This window comes from Gracilinanus agilis, chromosome 3, assembly GCF_016433145.1.
Source record: "Gracilinanus agilis isolate LMUSP501 chromosome 3, AgileGrace, whole genome shotgun sequence".
Lineage (NCBI taxonomy): Eukaryota > Metazoa > Chordata > Mammalia > Didelphimorphia > Didelphidae > Gracilinanus > Gracilinanus agilis.
The window spans coordinates 682,721,996-682,737,695 of record NC_058132.1 but is presented as its reverse complement, the minus strand read 5'-3'; the positions used below and the strand labels follow the sequence as shown (position 1 = coordinate 682,737,695).

Below are 15,700 nucleotides of genomic sequence, written 5' to 3'. Positions count from 1 at the left end.
GGATTAAAATTCTAGTTTATGCCAAACATCAACCAATTAAAAACTTCTCCTAAGCACCTGTTTTGTGCCAGGCATTGAAGAGCAAAGACAAAAATGAAAAAAGTCTTAGCCCCCAAAGGAACTTACATTTACAAAGTACATCAAGGAAACACCATTTTATATCAGGATAGATAACGAGTACACAAGAGATTTAAAAAATAGAGACAGCAATGTAGTGGTCTGGGACAATACTGAAAAACTTATGATGGGAAATGATATCTACCTCCAGAGAAAGAAATGCTGGAGTTGTCTTTCACATCAGTGTATTTTTGGTTTTATTTTGGGGTTTTGGTTATGTATGACTGTGCTCTTACAAAAATGAAAGTGTTCTTCATGACAATAAAAAATGACAAAAAATAACAAAAGGGAGAGATTGGGCTTATGTTTTCAAAGGTATAAGGAACTCTGGTGAGGAAGCTTCCTCTCCTGGTCCATCCGACTATTTGAATAGTCTTACAGAGTGGCCTGGAGTAGTGTTAAATTCAGACCAAATAAGATGCAATTGGGAGAAGTTAAGGACATAAAAATAGGATACAACTAGAAAATATTAATGTGTGGCTTTCTATCTGAATTTGACCCTTCTGGCTAAGAGTATATAGTCAGTCAAGTCCCTAACTGACTCACTCTCCCACACTCACCACAGCAGCTTTTCTAATTTTTTTTTAATTACTCCTATAGTTGTCCACAGACAACCCCCAACAACTCTCTTGGTGGGGAACCTTGCTCACATTTGCCAAGCTCCCTCTTGTCTGTCATTCTCATCTAATGGCATCTGGGACCTTCTAGCTTAATATCCTACTTTCCTTGCCCAGGTAAACCTCTCACATACTGATGAAATCACAGGTTCAGTTCAAATCTATAATTACTATCATGAGTCACCAGTTTAATGCCCTTCAGAGATTTATTTGCTCTACAATTTGGAACAGAAATTCATTATGATTATTCAAGGAAAATGCAAAATGAATATCTTAACTACAATGCGCTTCTGAGAACAAAGCTTTGACATGTAACAAGATTACATGTGTGGTTTCAATCTCAATTGTTCATTTGGCATTTTAATCTATGAGATGAAGATGGAAAAGTTCAAATACTAACTACATATCAACTTTTAAAAGTTAGGAAAAAAGTCACCTATGCCAACATGTGCTTCTTGTATCATGCTGACATCATTAGCACCATCACCAACGGCCAATGTTATGGGTTTTTCTGGAGAGATTTTTATTAGTCTTATCACCTGAAAAGGGAAAATTTTTAATTAGTTCTTATAAAATCAGCTCCCTTAACTTTAGCTTGCCTCTATTTCCCCAACTATAAAATGGGGCTAATAATAGCACCTACATTGAAGGACTGATGCAAGGCTCAAATGAGATCATGAAAAAGTACTGAATACTATGCCCCATACATAGCAGGCTCTGTATGTATTCCTATCCCCTTCCCTCCATGCCATCCCTCAAAAGAAGCTCCTGCCCTCAAAGCTCATGTACACATATGAAATATGTACAGTCTAAAGAGAGGGTGATCTCAGAGGAAAGGAATGAGTGGCAGGAGAAGATTGTGATGCTCGGGGAGCAGCAGTCATGTGGCATCATCATACTGCTTTTAAAAAGATGCATTTGTAGGTCAGGTTCTAGCTTGGGATCCCTGAAAATAATTTCCCAGCTTTGATTCAGTCAACTCTTGAGTCTCAGAATCCCATGATAAAGGACAGAGTCAGTGGACCTGAATGGCAATGTTGTTCACTTGATTTTTGCCATGGTAAACAGCCAAACCAGGATCTGAAGGGCCTTTGGATGAACTTCCCTCTGCTCCCTTGGCCTTCCTTAGGATTCTGGGTCTTGGGTCATCAGAAAACAAACAAAACCCCATCTTTGTGCCCATTCTAGTGCCCAGACCAATCAGCACTGACTCTCCTGCTTGCTGCTGGGTTGGAGACACTCTTTTGACCCATCTGTTGGTATGACCTGTCCCACAGGGTTAGGAGGAAAGCATTTTGTGGTCCCCAAGGTGTTATCCAAATGTGAGTTATATTATTATCTTTTCTAAAAACTATTTTGATCATCTTTTTCTTACATTTTTAAGGCAATATGGTCTGGATCACCTCCAAGGAAATCTGGCTAAAGTACATGAGCTCACATCAATCAATATCATTTTTGCCTCAAGGAGGCCCCACATTTAAGCATCTAATAAAGTTTAAATCCAAAACACACTTCAATGACTTGGGAGCCAAGCACCCTCACAATGCAATGCGCTTTACGGAAGCTGTAGAATTCTGAGGGAGGGATGGAGCCTGCAGGGAAATATCCTCCCTTCCATCCTTCCTGCCCTCTGCTCTCCTCGGCAACAAGCATTTCTTAAGCTAATGATACTAAGAGGCAGAGTGACAAGTGCCACAGATACAAAGATAAGTGAAATAGTTCCTGTCTTCAAGAACTCAGGCTCACAACTGCAGAAGATCTGTGGTAAACTTTCATAAGCATTTAAAAAGTTTTAGGATTAGAAAAAAAATAGGAATGAAAGGCCAGCTGGCCAATCAACTATTTCAAAATAGGTTTTCACAGAACTGGATGAAATGCACATTGCTTGAAGAACAGAATGTGTTCATGATGGTTTTAATTTTTAATGGACATTCCAAAGCCAATTAGGAATCTATGCATACAAAAACTTCATCATGTAGAATTTCACTATGATTATAATTTTTCAATGGAATTATTTTGCTGAATAAAAAAACCCTCTAAAATATGAGACTTAAAAACAGCTGTGCTCTCCCAATGCAGCTCCTAAACTTCTGTCAGTTTTCATTTTTTTGGCCTCTAGCATACAGAGCTGCTGACATGTTCCCTCTTCCCTCTCCTTTTCCCAAGTGAGGTTCAAATTTCCATTCTCCTCCATTTGGTATGGGGTACTCCTCCAGACAAGCTGAACTTGTCTGACCTGTGAACATCCCCCTACTTTGCCATGCCAATGCTCTTGCTCACCCCGAACGTCTGCCACTACAGAAGAGCATCCTGATAGCCTAGTAGCGGCTTCAGGAGAAGCCAGAGGGCAGTGGCTTCTACAAGTAGGCCCTGACAAAGTGAGCGAGGCAAAGTGAGAGAAGACCTTGAGGTCCAGCTCAGAAGTCTGTGGCTGGCTGTCCTGCCTTTGTGCTGCCTGACACCTGGCTGCTACCTCTCATTCTTCTAGATCTTACTGGGCTGCCAAGCTCTAACCCAGATTGCTTCGCTTCTGAGTCTTTTTCCTACCACCTGCTCCTTGACTGCTCCCCTTAAGTCACAAACTTTTCCCTAAGGATGCTAATGCTTTGTCTGGCATGATTCAAACACTCCAGACATCTGGGTGTGGGTTGCGTCCCTCTGCGAATAGACAGCAAGCTGTCTTAGCTAACCTCTGAATCTGTTCTGTTCTCTAGCACAATGTAAATGTTCTCAGTGAATGTCTGCTGAATTAAACTGAATTTACATATTCTTCTCTTGGGACCAAGAAAGAAGAGCTGACTTGGCCTCTGTTCTCTGCTATTTAAATGTCTAGAGCCTAAGAAAAACAAAAAGTCCATCCAACAAGAAAAGGTGGCCTCACAACCATCAGTATAAAAGGGTTGTGAGGAGGGAGCAAAGTCAGGGAAAAACGTGCTGGGCTGAGGTTTTATGAATGTATCCTTCATAGCCACTCACTTCATCTTTGCTAATAAACACATCCCAAAAAAGGTGGAAATTTCAGCGACTTTCATTTTAATCCAGTGTTCTATGAATTAAAGGAAGTGCAAAGGGCAGCTCCCAGGCTGCCCACAGCTCCTGTGCAGGGGCCCAGCCGGGTTCCCAGGCCTGAGGATGCCACGTACTTTTGCCTTCTGTAGTGGGGCCATGCGACAACAGAGCACAGCGCAGCAACTCTTACACACGTCCATGAATATCTTCTCATGCTCTCTCAGAGCCAGGGAAAGGCTGCTCCCATCTACCACCAGTCCATGCTGGATCACATGATCTTCTGTGATTCTGAAAAGGAGAACACTCTGAATTTCAACAGAATGCTTCAGCCCCATTTACATTTAAACAATAACAGATTTTTTGCCCCCCTAAAATTGCGGTTTTTACTCTTTCTACGTAGTCATTGATTCTGTTATGGGGTAGCGGTTTATATGGAGCATTCTGCTATCATGACCCTATATGCCTGCATACTGGAAGGCCATGTGATTCCTGGGGGGTAGCACATGGCATTTAAGAGAGGGAAATGGGGAAAACAGTTAGGTGGCTCTGTGGATAGAGAACTAGGTCTGAAGACAGGAAGTCCTGTGTCCAAATCTGGCCTCAGTCACTTCCTAGCGGTGTGATCACTTGACCCCCATTGCCTAGCCATCACCACTCTTCTGTCTTGAAACCAATATATAGTTTTAACTCTAAGGCAGAAGATAATGGTTTAAAAAAAGGGTGGGGAGGAGAGGAGACTATGAATGACAGCATCCCCAACCCCTCCTTCCCACTCCTTCAATTACTTCCTATATTGCCCTAAGACTTCAGAATCAAATACAAAATCTTACAGCTTTTAAAGCCCTTCGTAAGCTGGCTCATTCTTACCTTCCCAGTTTCTCACACTTCACTCCCCCTCCATGAACTTTGGCAAGCTAGTGACGTTGTCCCCCAGGTTTGGAATTCTTTCCTTCTTCATCCCCATCTCTATCTCCATCTCCTGGCTTCCCTGAAGTGTCAGCTAAATTACTGCCTTCTGCAAGGAGATTTCCTGATCTCCCTTTAATGCTAGTGTCTTCTCCTTATATGATCTCTAAATTATTCTGAATATCTTGCTTGTACATAGTAGTTTGGATGCATCCCCCATTAGACCACGGGCTCCTTAAGAAAAAGGACTGTCTTATTGATTTCTTCCTGACCCTAGTACATAACACATTACGTAGCACACAGGAGGCACTTACTAAGTGCTTTCTGATTGAACTTGAATGAGCACAAAGGTTATGCACATAAATGTGCAACATTACATTTGATATTTTTCACCTTCCAAGTATTGGACACTAAATCTAGGTACCTAAAACCCTACCAGCTTATTTGGTCAATATATCACAGTGTTGACTCAATACAAATGATCTGTGCTCAAAAGCATCCAAGTTAAAATACAAGTTGTAATGTGAAAACGAATTCCCTGGGACTTCTAATTGACCCCACTGGATGAATAGCATTTAAACAGCCACCACAGAGATGGCCAGTATCTGGCATAAATCAATGAGAAGAGTTCCCTTGCCTGGAAAAGTTTCAGCTAAATGAGCTACCCCAACAGTGACACTCCATGGCCCAAGGTCCCTCTCTATTTAAAAAAGCCTCCTGATTTATCAGTTTCCCTTTGAAGAATTTAAATCAATCAACTGACATCCATATCTGTCCTGCAGGACTGCTGGGGCACTGAGAAGTGTATGGTGCTAGGTGAGCCCCAACAGGTAATCACATTTGTTACCCAGATTAGAATATGCCCAGACTATCAAGTGTAAAACTTGGTAGGCTGTGACTGAAGGGACCAGGATGCCCCTTCTTCACCTGGACCATCTTGGAGATGTTTTAGTACCTTCTGGCCAGTCGCCTCAGCTGTTCTGCACACTCACTGTCTGACTTCTGGTTGACCAGCTCAAGGATGTTCATGGTCCTATGAAAATGTCCACATGACAGACTCACGCTGATGGCGGTTTCATGTTTGTCACCAGTAAGTACCCAGATTTTGATGCCTGCCATGCGCAAGGCTTCAATGGTTTCTCTCACTTTATCTTGAAGCCTGAAAATCAGAGAATCAAAACCATTTGGCACAGCCCCATCTGAGCAGAACAATGTGCTTAATACAAAGAATGTGGATTTTCAATTCTGTTCTATCAATGTTACACAGAGCTCAGAACCATTAGTGACTACATGTTTAAGTCAGAATCTCTATATTATAATTCTAATATCTGAATTGTGACAAGCCACCAGGATTTTTTGCCACCAGAGAAGTTTAAATTTCAAGGTGTAAATAGGTAGTTAGGGAAAGAAATACCTTATCAAAAGTACAAACTGAGGTCCAAAGATCTCAAAATCAAAGAAAAGTGAGAACAATATTTAATTCTAAGAATGTTGTAACTTTAGTCTGACATTTAATTTTAATTTTATCTTATAACAGATTGCTCTATTTTCCTCTCTTCTTCATTTAAACCTTGAGTCTTGATATTTAGATGAGTTTATCCAATGCAATAGACATGAAGTGTAGAATGAGTGGGGTTGGTGGGAGAGCCTTTGTCTTTGGAAAGTTTTCATCATTCTGGGAATCAGAAGATGTCTTGGGTCTTTTTTGGCCTAGACTTGTGATGTCACTGGTATTAATAAGCAAGTTCCAGTGGGGAAATTTCTTCAGTCAATATAAATTGCCAACTGTTTTGAAACTTATAGTTAAAAAGCTGCCTAAAGCAGAGGTATCAAACACCACAACCCTGACCCCAAATGACTCCAGAGTGTTTGAGACCAGATTAGAATGTCCCTGGGAAATAATTTATAGTCTAAAACATCATCAATATGCACCTGGTCAGGGGCCCCTTTGATACCTCTGCCTAGGCTACTGAGAGAGCTCAGGTGACGTGCCCAAGGACCCATACAGCCAGGAGGTGTTAAAGCTGAGATCTGAACCCAGGTCTTCCTAACTTTGAGGCAGGACAGAGCCCTGGGCTTGAAGTCATGAAGATCTGAGTTCAAATCTAGCCTTAGACACTTCCTAGTTGAGTGACTGTGGATAAGCTTATTCGCTTCAGTTTCCACAACTGTAAAAAAAATAACAGCAGCTACCTCCCCAAGGCTGTTGTGAGGATCAGGTGAGATCATTTTAAAGCTCTGAGCACAGTAGCTGGCATAGAGTAGGTGCAATATGCTTTTGTCCTTTATTCATTGCCAAATGGTCTCATGACATGTATAAAGGTATATACAAGTGAAGTGAGGAAGTCAAAAGAAAGGTCTAGAAACACTAGGGGAAGGAGAGAATGCCTGAAGCTCTGGGAAATGCAGTGTTGAAGGAAGATTCAGATTTTGGTGGGGAGGTGAGGGTGGATTCAGATTCTGAAAGGCAAAAGAGAAGAGAGGAGTGTATTCTAAGTCTGACAACTCTCTCCCCAGTTTTCTTCTCTCTGGAGCACCAACTTGTTTTCATATGCCTGAGGGAGCACCCAGACCCTGCTTACCTGTCTTCTACACCTGTGGCCCCGAGTAACAGCAGTTCTTTCTCTATGCAGTTGAAGGCCTCAGCCAGCTTCTCCTCACGCTGCTGTAAGGCAGTTCTGGCGTCCAAAAGGCGCCTGTCCACTTCCTCAAACTCTTCAGGTGTGAATCGTCTGTATGCTACACACAGAGTTCTTAGCCCTTTCTAGGACAAGAAATGCAAGATAACGACAGAGGGTCAAAAAGCTAGGTTAGCATCTCTTTCACTGTAAACTGGCCACCTATTAATATAAGGCAAATCATAAACAATTGTTCTTTACTCAGCAAAACTAAATGCTCCCTTTGGCACACCAGTCAGCCCAAGCCACAGCTTTGAACAAAGCCCATCCATCAAAGCCCTCCTTGCGTGGCTCATCCAGAGCTGTGGAGAACTCTCAGGAAAGGCCCAGACTCTGGGGACTCTCCATCTAGATCAGTGATTCCCAAAGTGGGCGCTACCGCCCCCTGGTGGGTGCTGCAGCGATCCAGAGAGGTGATGATGGCCACAGGTGCATTTATCTTTCCTATTAATTGCTATTAAAATTTAAAAAAAAATTAATTTCCAGGGGGCTAAGTAATATTTTTTTTCTGGAAAGGGGACGGTAGGCCAAAAAAGTTTGGGAACCACTGATTTAGATGGATATACTTTGCTCCTGGCACCAGCAGTGGGCTGTAGGTAACAGAGGCTCATTATCAGAGAACAGGACCTTCAGTAAAGTGCTGAATACTAAAATAAGCTTTGAAGGGCAGTGAGGATTCCCAGAGGTGCTAAGCACAGAAGAAAAGGACTGGAGGCAAGGAGAGCCTGTGCAAAGGTATGATGTTAGAAGTCACATGGAAAAGTAGGCTGCAGCCAGACTATGAAGGGCTTAAAATGCCCAAGGAGGTTGTATTTTATGTCAGGTAAGAGGAAGCTGTTGATGCAACAGGAGCAAACTCTACTTTAGGAATATCAATCTGGCAGACTAATGAAGGTTAACCTAGAATAGATACAGAAAGCCCAATAAGAATCCTATCGTAATCTTGGGCAAGATGTCATGATGCCCCGAAGAAGAGAGGAGGCCTTTTGAGCAAAGAAAAGGGGACAGTCAGGAGAAAAGTTCTAGAGGGAAAACCCAACTCAGCAACTGGGAGATGGGAACTGATGGAGAGGGATGAGTCAAGGAGGCTGCAAACCTCGGTGATGGGAAGGACGGAGGTGGTCTCAACACAAATAGTGTCATTTGAAAGAGGAACAGATATCCAGGTAAAGACAATGAATTATGTCTGAGATATGTTGAGTTTGATGTCTTTTAAGACATCCAGGGGGAGATGCTAAAGAATTCAGTCCAAGTCATTTACAGAGAGGCAATAGCTGAACCCCTAGGATTGCTAAGGAGCAAAGAAAGAGGGGCGGGGGGGAAGAAAAGGGGTGGGGGACAAAGGAGAAGGAAAAAAAGATTGGAGGACAGAGGAGAGAAGAAAAGAGAAGAGTGAGTTGAAGGGTTGGGAAGGAGAGGGAAGAAAGGAGAGAAGACAGTCAAGGACCAAGCTAAGGAAATAGCTTTAGAAGAGACACGTGTGATGGGTCCTTCAGAGTAAACTGAAAAGGATCAAACAACCAGGTGGCAGGAGAATCAGCAGAACACACTGTCACAAAGAATCAGAAAGGAGCAGATCCAAGGGGAGGCCATGGCCATCAAGTGAAGCACTGTGGAAAGTGATCAATGAGGACACAGAAGAGATCAGGGATTGTTCATAAAGAGATCACTGATGGTCTGAAAGCAGCAGTAGCTGAGAGGGAGGCTGGAAGCCAAACTGCAAAGGGTTGAGTAGTGAAGGGAGGCAGCAGGGTCAAGTTTAGGCAAGGGAAAAAGGAGATTGGGTGAGAGTCTGAGGAGCCATTTGGGTCAAGCTAATGATTTAGAAGGATGAAGAAAGTCAGATATGTATGAAGGCAGCAGGGAAGGACTTAGCTAAGATGAAGAGACTGAAACCTAAGAGACAGAGACAAGCCTGAAAGGAAACTAATTGATGGTTTGACCGTGGCAAGAAAGATGGGGATGCAGTTGCTTCAACATGGCAGTGTACATGGAAGTATTAGTGTACTTCACCAGCAGGGCTTAATTCCTTATCAGAGAGCTAAACTTGGAGTCAGGAAGGCCAAAATTCAAACCTGCCTCAGAACTTCCTGGCTGCGTGATGCTAGACAAATCACTTAATCTTTAAGGCTCATTTTCCTCATCCATGAAATGAGGATAATAGTATTTGCATCTTCCAATTCTTGAGAGGGTTAAAAGAAATGACATATAAAGCAAGTACTAGAAATTTTTGCTATTATTAGCATGACTCCACTAAGCAAATTCCTTTCTATGGATCTTATACACACACTACTCCACTCTCTCCTTAAATCTCATTCCTGATTATCTGGAAATGGAATTCTGTCTCCCAGTCAATCTCATATGTACAATAAAACCTGAATGGCTTTATCAGACTTAATTCTTAGATACTGAGACTGGGTTTCTCTGACTTCTAACTTCTTTCTTCATCTCTCAGTCTTTTATTGATGGTCAGCTTTGTGCTCATATATTTCAAATGAAGAGTCTCTGCTTTCTTTTTTAACAATAAAACTTTCTTCTGTCTCATTTCCAGTGTTTTATGATGGTCCTAGATGACTTTTAGTGTGCATAATTTTTTATGTTTTATTATTATCAATAGCTTATATGTATAAAGTATTAACTTATTGCTTTATTCTCTAATTTCACTTTACCTCTCTATTTATTCTGTCCTTTTCTGCTGAAACTACTCCATTTCTGAGTTTCTGATGAATTTTACTTTCTTTCCTTATGTTTCTTTTTAATTTAGATTCTTAAGTACCATGTCAGTAAACTTGTTCCCTAAGCATATTCTGAAAGTTTGTATTTTGCCTCCTAAATTTAATTAAAGGAAAAGCATCACTGTAAAATTAATTCAGTTTTCAATATAGCACCTAGCACATCACTGGCGTGGATATGAGTAATTAAAAATAACTACTATCTATTAACAGGGTGACAGAGTATATAGAATTCTGAACTTGGGAGTCAGGAAGACCTGAGTTTAAAACCTGCCTCAGACCCTTACTTAGATGCTTAATGCTGGGCAAGTCACTTAATCTCTGCCAGTCTCAGTTTCCTCATCTATAATAATAGCTGCTACCTTGCAGAGTTGTTTTGAGTCTCAAATGAGATAATATATGTAAGGCATTTTGCAAACATTGAAGTGCTATAGAAATATTAGCTATTCTTAGGTATTATTTTTAATACTTTTATACTGAGTAGCTTAATATTTTAGAAAGTTGTGAAATGATGATTCCTAGATACTGGGGGCTACGGTTTTTGAGGGAGTATACTGGTGTAAAAATAATCACTGAAATAAGAGCATAAAAAAGGTTATCTATCTTTCCAAGAGAATGCACCAATATCCTATTTTACTCAAATGAGAACTTGAGAAATACAGATTTAGAAACATACCAACTTCCAGCAGTTTGAAAACTACAGGAAGTCACTGACTTACAAACCCCTCCTTGAAAAACAACCTAAGCCTACAAAAGGCTGTGAACACTTCTGTATCAACCATTTGTTTTGTTGGGATCTGTGAAAAAACTATAGCTTTCAGAGAATTTAAACTAGAGGCAAAAGAATGGTGCTATCAAAGAGACTCTTATATAGGAAAGAGATGGTCTCTCAGATTCCATAATGATAATCACCTGACTTAGAAGCTGACACATGGGGAAGAGACTGAGGGAGAGTGACCTTGATTTGTCAGTATGGCCAGTCCAAACTCCTTGACCTGTCCCTGCCCTTTGTTTAAAGGACTGCTGGCAAAGGGGATCTCACCATCTCCTGATGCAGCCTCATTCCATTTGAGTGGCTCTTGCTAGTTTTTCCTTATATCAAACTCAACCACTGCCACCCCACCCTCTTGTCCACTCCAATTTCCACTGATTGCTCTAGGTCAGTGATGGCGAATGTTTTAGAGACCAAGTGCCCAAATGGCAAACTCATGTCCCACGTGAGTCTCCCCCTTACCCCAGACAGGGGAGGGAAGAAGTGCTCCCATTGGGCTGCTAGGCAGAGGGGCAAGTGATGTGGGAAATGTCCTCAGGCATGGTGGAGAGGGAAAGGAGAGCAGCTCCCTCTGGCACATGTGCCATAGGTTAGCCAAAGACAGCTCTAGGTTCTGGTCTGATTAGCCAAGAAAGACAAGTCTGATCTTTCTTTTACTTAAAAGGTTCTGGGGGCAGCTGGGTAGCTCAGTGGATTGAGAGCCAGACCTAGAGACGGGAGGTCCTAGGTTCAAATCCGGCCTCAGACACTTCCCAGCCGTGTGACCCTGGGCAAGTCACTTGACCCCCACTGCCTACCCTTACCACTCTTCCACCTATAAGTCAATACACAGAAGTTAAGGGTTTAAAAAAAAAACAAAAAACAAGAAAAGGTTCTACCAATCTGTGAGGATGTGTAGTATGTCTCACTGGCATTCTCCTCTCCAAGCTAAACATCCTCATTTCCTTTAATGATCCTTGAAGAGCGTTCTCTAAAGATCTTTAATTAAGACGTGGTACAGTGGAAAATATACTGGTTGCCTGAAGGTAGAGGACCGAATTCAAACACCAGTTCTTTCACTTACTATCTGTGTAAGCTTGAGCTAGTAGAGGCCACTTTAATCTTTGTAAATGAAGAGGGTTGGCCTCTGGGGTCATTAGCAGTCCTAAATATGACACGGTGGTTCTTGACCAAAGGGAAGAAGGCAGCTTGGAGGAACAGGAAGTACTCCAGATAATTGTTGAGTCAGAAAGCTACACTAAGACACTGGCACATTCCACCTGGGTGACTTTAGGCGAACTCATTCAGCTTCTTTGGGTTTTGCTAAAGAGAACAGACTATGGGATCTATAAAGATGCCCTCTTGCATGGACTATCTTGGCACTCTCTGGCTCATTAAGCTTTGAGAAACGGCACCTACGACTAAACTTAACACTTGATCTAGTACCTTTCTTGCCCTGGAAATTACAGCTCACTCACTTCAGCCTAAGAGATATTGTAAAAATTATGTTGATAACTGATTCAGATACTTTGATAGATAGTTTACAAAGTACCCTCAGTATGTAGTAGTGAGGTGAAGCTCAGCTATGAACTTCCCTCAGGGCTCAGCACAAGGAACACCCTGGAGTCTCTCTCTCTCTCAAAACAAACTATTTATTGAAATTGTAGTATAGTATAAACGAATATAAGGATATAAAAAGGGATTACTAATCTAAGGGGATCTAACTTAATGCACAAACCAGCTGGTTTCACATGAAACCTCTTCAGTCCTGGTTTCCCAGGGTACACTGACTTCCTGATTTCTAATTAACCCCAAAATGTCCTTATTCTAAAATAACCTAACACTAATATCCTTATAAGATTGTATAAAGTTTTAACTATGTCTCTAGTTATAAAGAATAGCAAAGCCAGCTGGCTGAAGCTTAGATAGCTAGCTGCGATTCTGGGTTTTTACCCAGAGCCTACAGCAAAATAGGATTTTCTGTGGTCTTCTTAAAGATGAAATTAGTAATCAGTCACAGTAAATCAATCACTGAATCAAATCCTAGTGTTTCCCTAGATTGGTAATAGGGAAAAACGCTAAGACCTTTCAGGATTTAACTTCCTTTCCCTGAAATGCCAAACTAAGCTTATGAGAGTAGAAAACAGCAGCTTGTCCCTCTCAGTTCAGAGCAACAACTGACAACCTAAGTTACAGTTGATTTGCAGACTCCCTCTCTTAACATTCCAAAGAACCTTTGCCTCAGATGTGTACCAAAATCCAATTTGTACTCAAAACAGCTCCTCTGCTCCTTACCTAATGTAATAAGACCTAAGTTCTTAATATTACCCATATAATACCAATAGCCTTCTTGGCTGTCATTACACTTTGAATTAACATAAAGTTTCCTAAAACTTCTAGATTATTTCCCAGATAAATTAATAACCAAATGACTTTTAAAATCTGTTCTTAAGTTACAACCTTTTCTTTAAACAAACAATTCACATGGAAAGCCCTCTAAAATCTTAAGTATAGACTATAGTATAAAAGCATTTGTTCTATATAGTGGCCAAACAAATGTAATTTAAAAATTATATAATTTCTTTAAGTTTTTTATAAACTTCTAATGCAAAAAAAAACTCCCAAGGACTAATATATATTTTACTTATATATTTTAATTGTTATTGAAATTTATACTCACCAAAGCAAATTCATCTACGTGAATTCTTGTTTTTTCTATTTCACCACCAATACAATTAGGAAGAATTGAAGACTCGGCTCCTTTAGAAAACAAAAGTTTCTCACCTGGGAGGGGAAAGGGAATCAAAATTTCCTTTGGATTGTGGCTAAAAATGTTATAAGTCAAATATTCAAAGGTCTAATGGCCACAATAAGTGCAGGGGCTGGGAAGGAAGGTAGAGGACAACAAGAATAATTTTTAAAGCTCTATTATGAAAAAATTAAGAAGCCCAGAAGGGATCCAAGTCCTAGATCACAGTGGGTAGTGGGACAACCCTTTTACACTTTTGGTTTGTTTGCTCTGTTTTGGACAAGGAAAAATATGCTAGGATCCTAGACCTAGAGCTGGAAGGGAATCTCAGAGTACCAGGGAGGTCAAACAACATGCTAACCACATTAGAGCATGATCTGAACATAGGTCTCCAATGCCCTCCACTGTCTGAACAGGAAAGAGCAGGACAAATAAGGTGCTAAAATCTGAGGTGAGGTGACAGATACTAAGAAAACAAGTCACGACCCATGCAGTCAACAGGTCTGGGCAAATGATGGGCAAAACAACATAAAGCACCAAAGGAGGTTATTGCTGAAGCCCTGGCAGAGATCTCTGAAAGACTTTGGAAAACAGGAGATATGCCACAGAAGATGGAGACAAGGTTGGAAAGGAATGTCAGGGAGCTCATGTTTTATTTTCCTAGGAAAACTCTAGAATGGATCACTAAGGGACAGTTAGCAATCTTCTCAAAAAGGAAGAAATTATCACAAGAAGTTACTTCATTCCCTTGTTGTCTTCTTTCATAGTTACTAACTGGCACCAAGGAAATGCTGATCTAAATTTTCTCAACATATCAATCAAGAAATGGTGAGCAAACATCTCCTGTGTGCCAGGCTCTGAGTTAGGAGTCTGGTATTCTGGACATAAGCATCTGTTAAGCGCTGACTCTAGGCTGGACACAATACTAAATACTGGGGAATATACAAAAAGGCAAGAACAGGCCTTGCCTGCAGGGCACTTGCAATTTGACTGGCAAAAAGAGCAGGTTGACAACAGATGGGCACACAAGAGAACATGGAAGGCCACCTAAGAGAGAAGGCCCTGGGGGGGTGCACAGGAAAAGTCCTCCTGCAGAAGGGGGGGAGCCAGGGACCACAGTGAGCAGTACTCCGGGAATGGAGGCAGCAAATGAAAAGGTACTGTGCTAAGAGGCACGGATGGACTGCAGGGGGGGAGGAACAGGAGGCAGGGAGGCCAAGTGGAGCACTCTAAAACAGTGCAGGACTGTATGGCAGACAGTGGGGCCTTATATGCTCAGCACTTGAGAGGAGCCAAGGACCTATGTCAGGGCAGTAGCTGGGTGATGGGAAAGAAAGGAGAAGAGATGTTGTCAAATTTAAATAACAACCAACTGGATATGGGGGTGAATCAGAGAGTTCAGGACAACACTGAGGTTTCAAACCTGGGTGACTGGGAGGATGGTGATGGCGTAGAGAGAAACAAATTCATCTGGAATGAGACTGGGTTATATCAGGAAAGCTAATGAATTCGGAATTAGATATGTTCATTTTGAAATGCCCAATATATGCATGTACAGTTGCAATCTCCACTAGGCAGCTGGCAACAGAGAAGTTCATCATCTTGATGAATAAGACTAGATTTCAGCACAGTTGAGTATACAGAATTCCTTAAAGGGAGGGCCCAAGAGACTTGCCATTCATGGTTCAAAACCACCTTAGAAGAGAATCTCTGGGGGCAGGTAAGTGGCTCAGTGCAGAGAGCCAGGCCTAGAGATGGGAGGTCCTGGGTTCAAATCTGGCCTTAGACATTTCCTAGCTGTATGACTCTGGGCAAGCCACTTAACTCCAACTGCCTAGCCCTTGCCACTCTCCTCTGCCTTAGCTCCAACACACAGTGTTTATTCTAAGATGGAAGTTGAAGGTTTTTAAACAAAAAGAAAAAGAATGCCTCTGATAAAGTGCCCGAGGACTCTAGCACAGTAGACCTTGTGCCAATGAGCATTTTTATTAATTGCTTGGTTAAGGCAAAGATCAAATTTTTAGGTAAAAACAAACTTGAGAGGGACTATTAGGAGGTCAGATGATGCATCAAATCTATCTAAAAAGATCAAATTTAATACATATAAATGTAGGATCATACACTTGGGTTCAAGAAAACCA

At 41.5% G+C, this 15,700-nt stretch overlaps 1 protein-coding gene across 1 annotated transcript in view; it reads right to left on the bottom strand.

Annotated features, from left to right (window-relative positions):
* ATP11B (ATPase phospholipid transporting 11B (putative)) overlaps window positions 1-15,700 on the bottom strand; it is a 146,533-nt gene that overhangs the window by 27,036 nt on the left and 103,797 nt on the right. The window contains exons 17-21 of the mRNA XM_044670954.1: window positions 13,491-13,594; window positions 7,232-7,413; window positions 5,605-5,808; window positions 3,878-4,031; window positions 1,171-1,273 (exon numbers count right to left, since the gene is read on the bottom strand). Coding sequence (XP_044526889.1) covers window positions 1,171-1,273; window positions 3,878-4,031; window positions 5,605-5,808; window positions 7,232-7,413; window positions 13,491-13,594 — 747 coding nt within the window. The remainder of the gene's footprint in view (window positions 1-1,170; window positions 1,274-3,877; window positions 4,032-5,604; window positions 5,809-7,231; window positions 7,414-13,490; window positions 13,595-15,700) is intronic.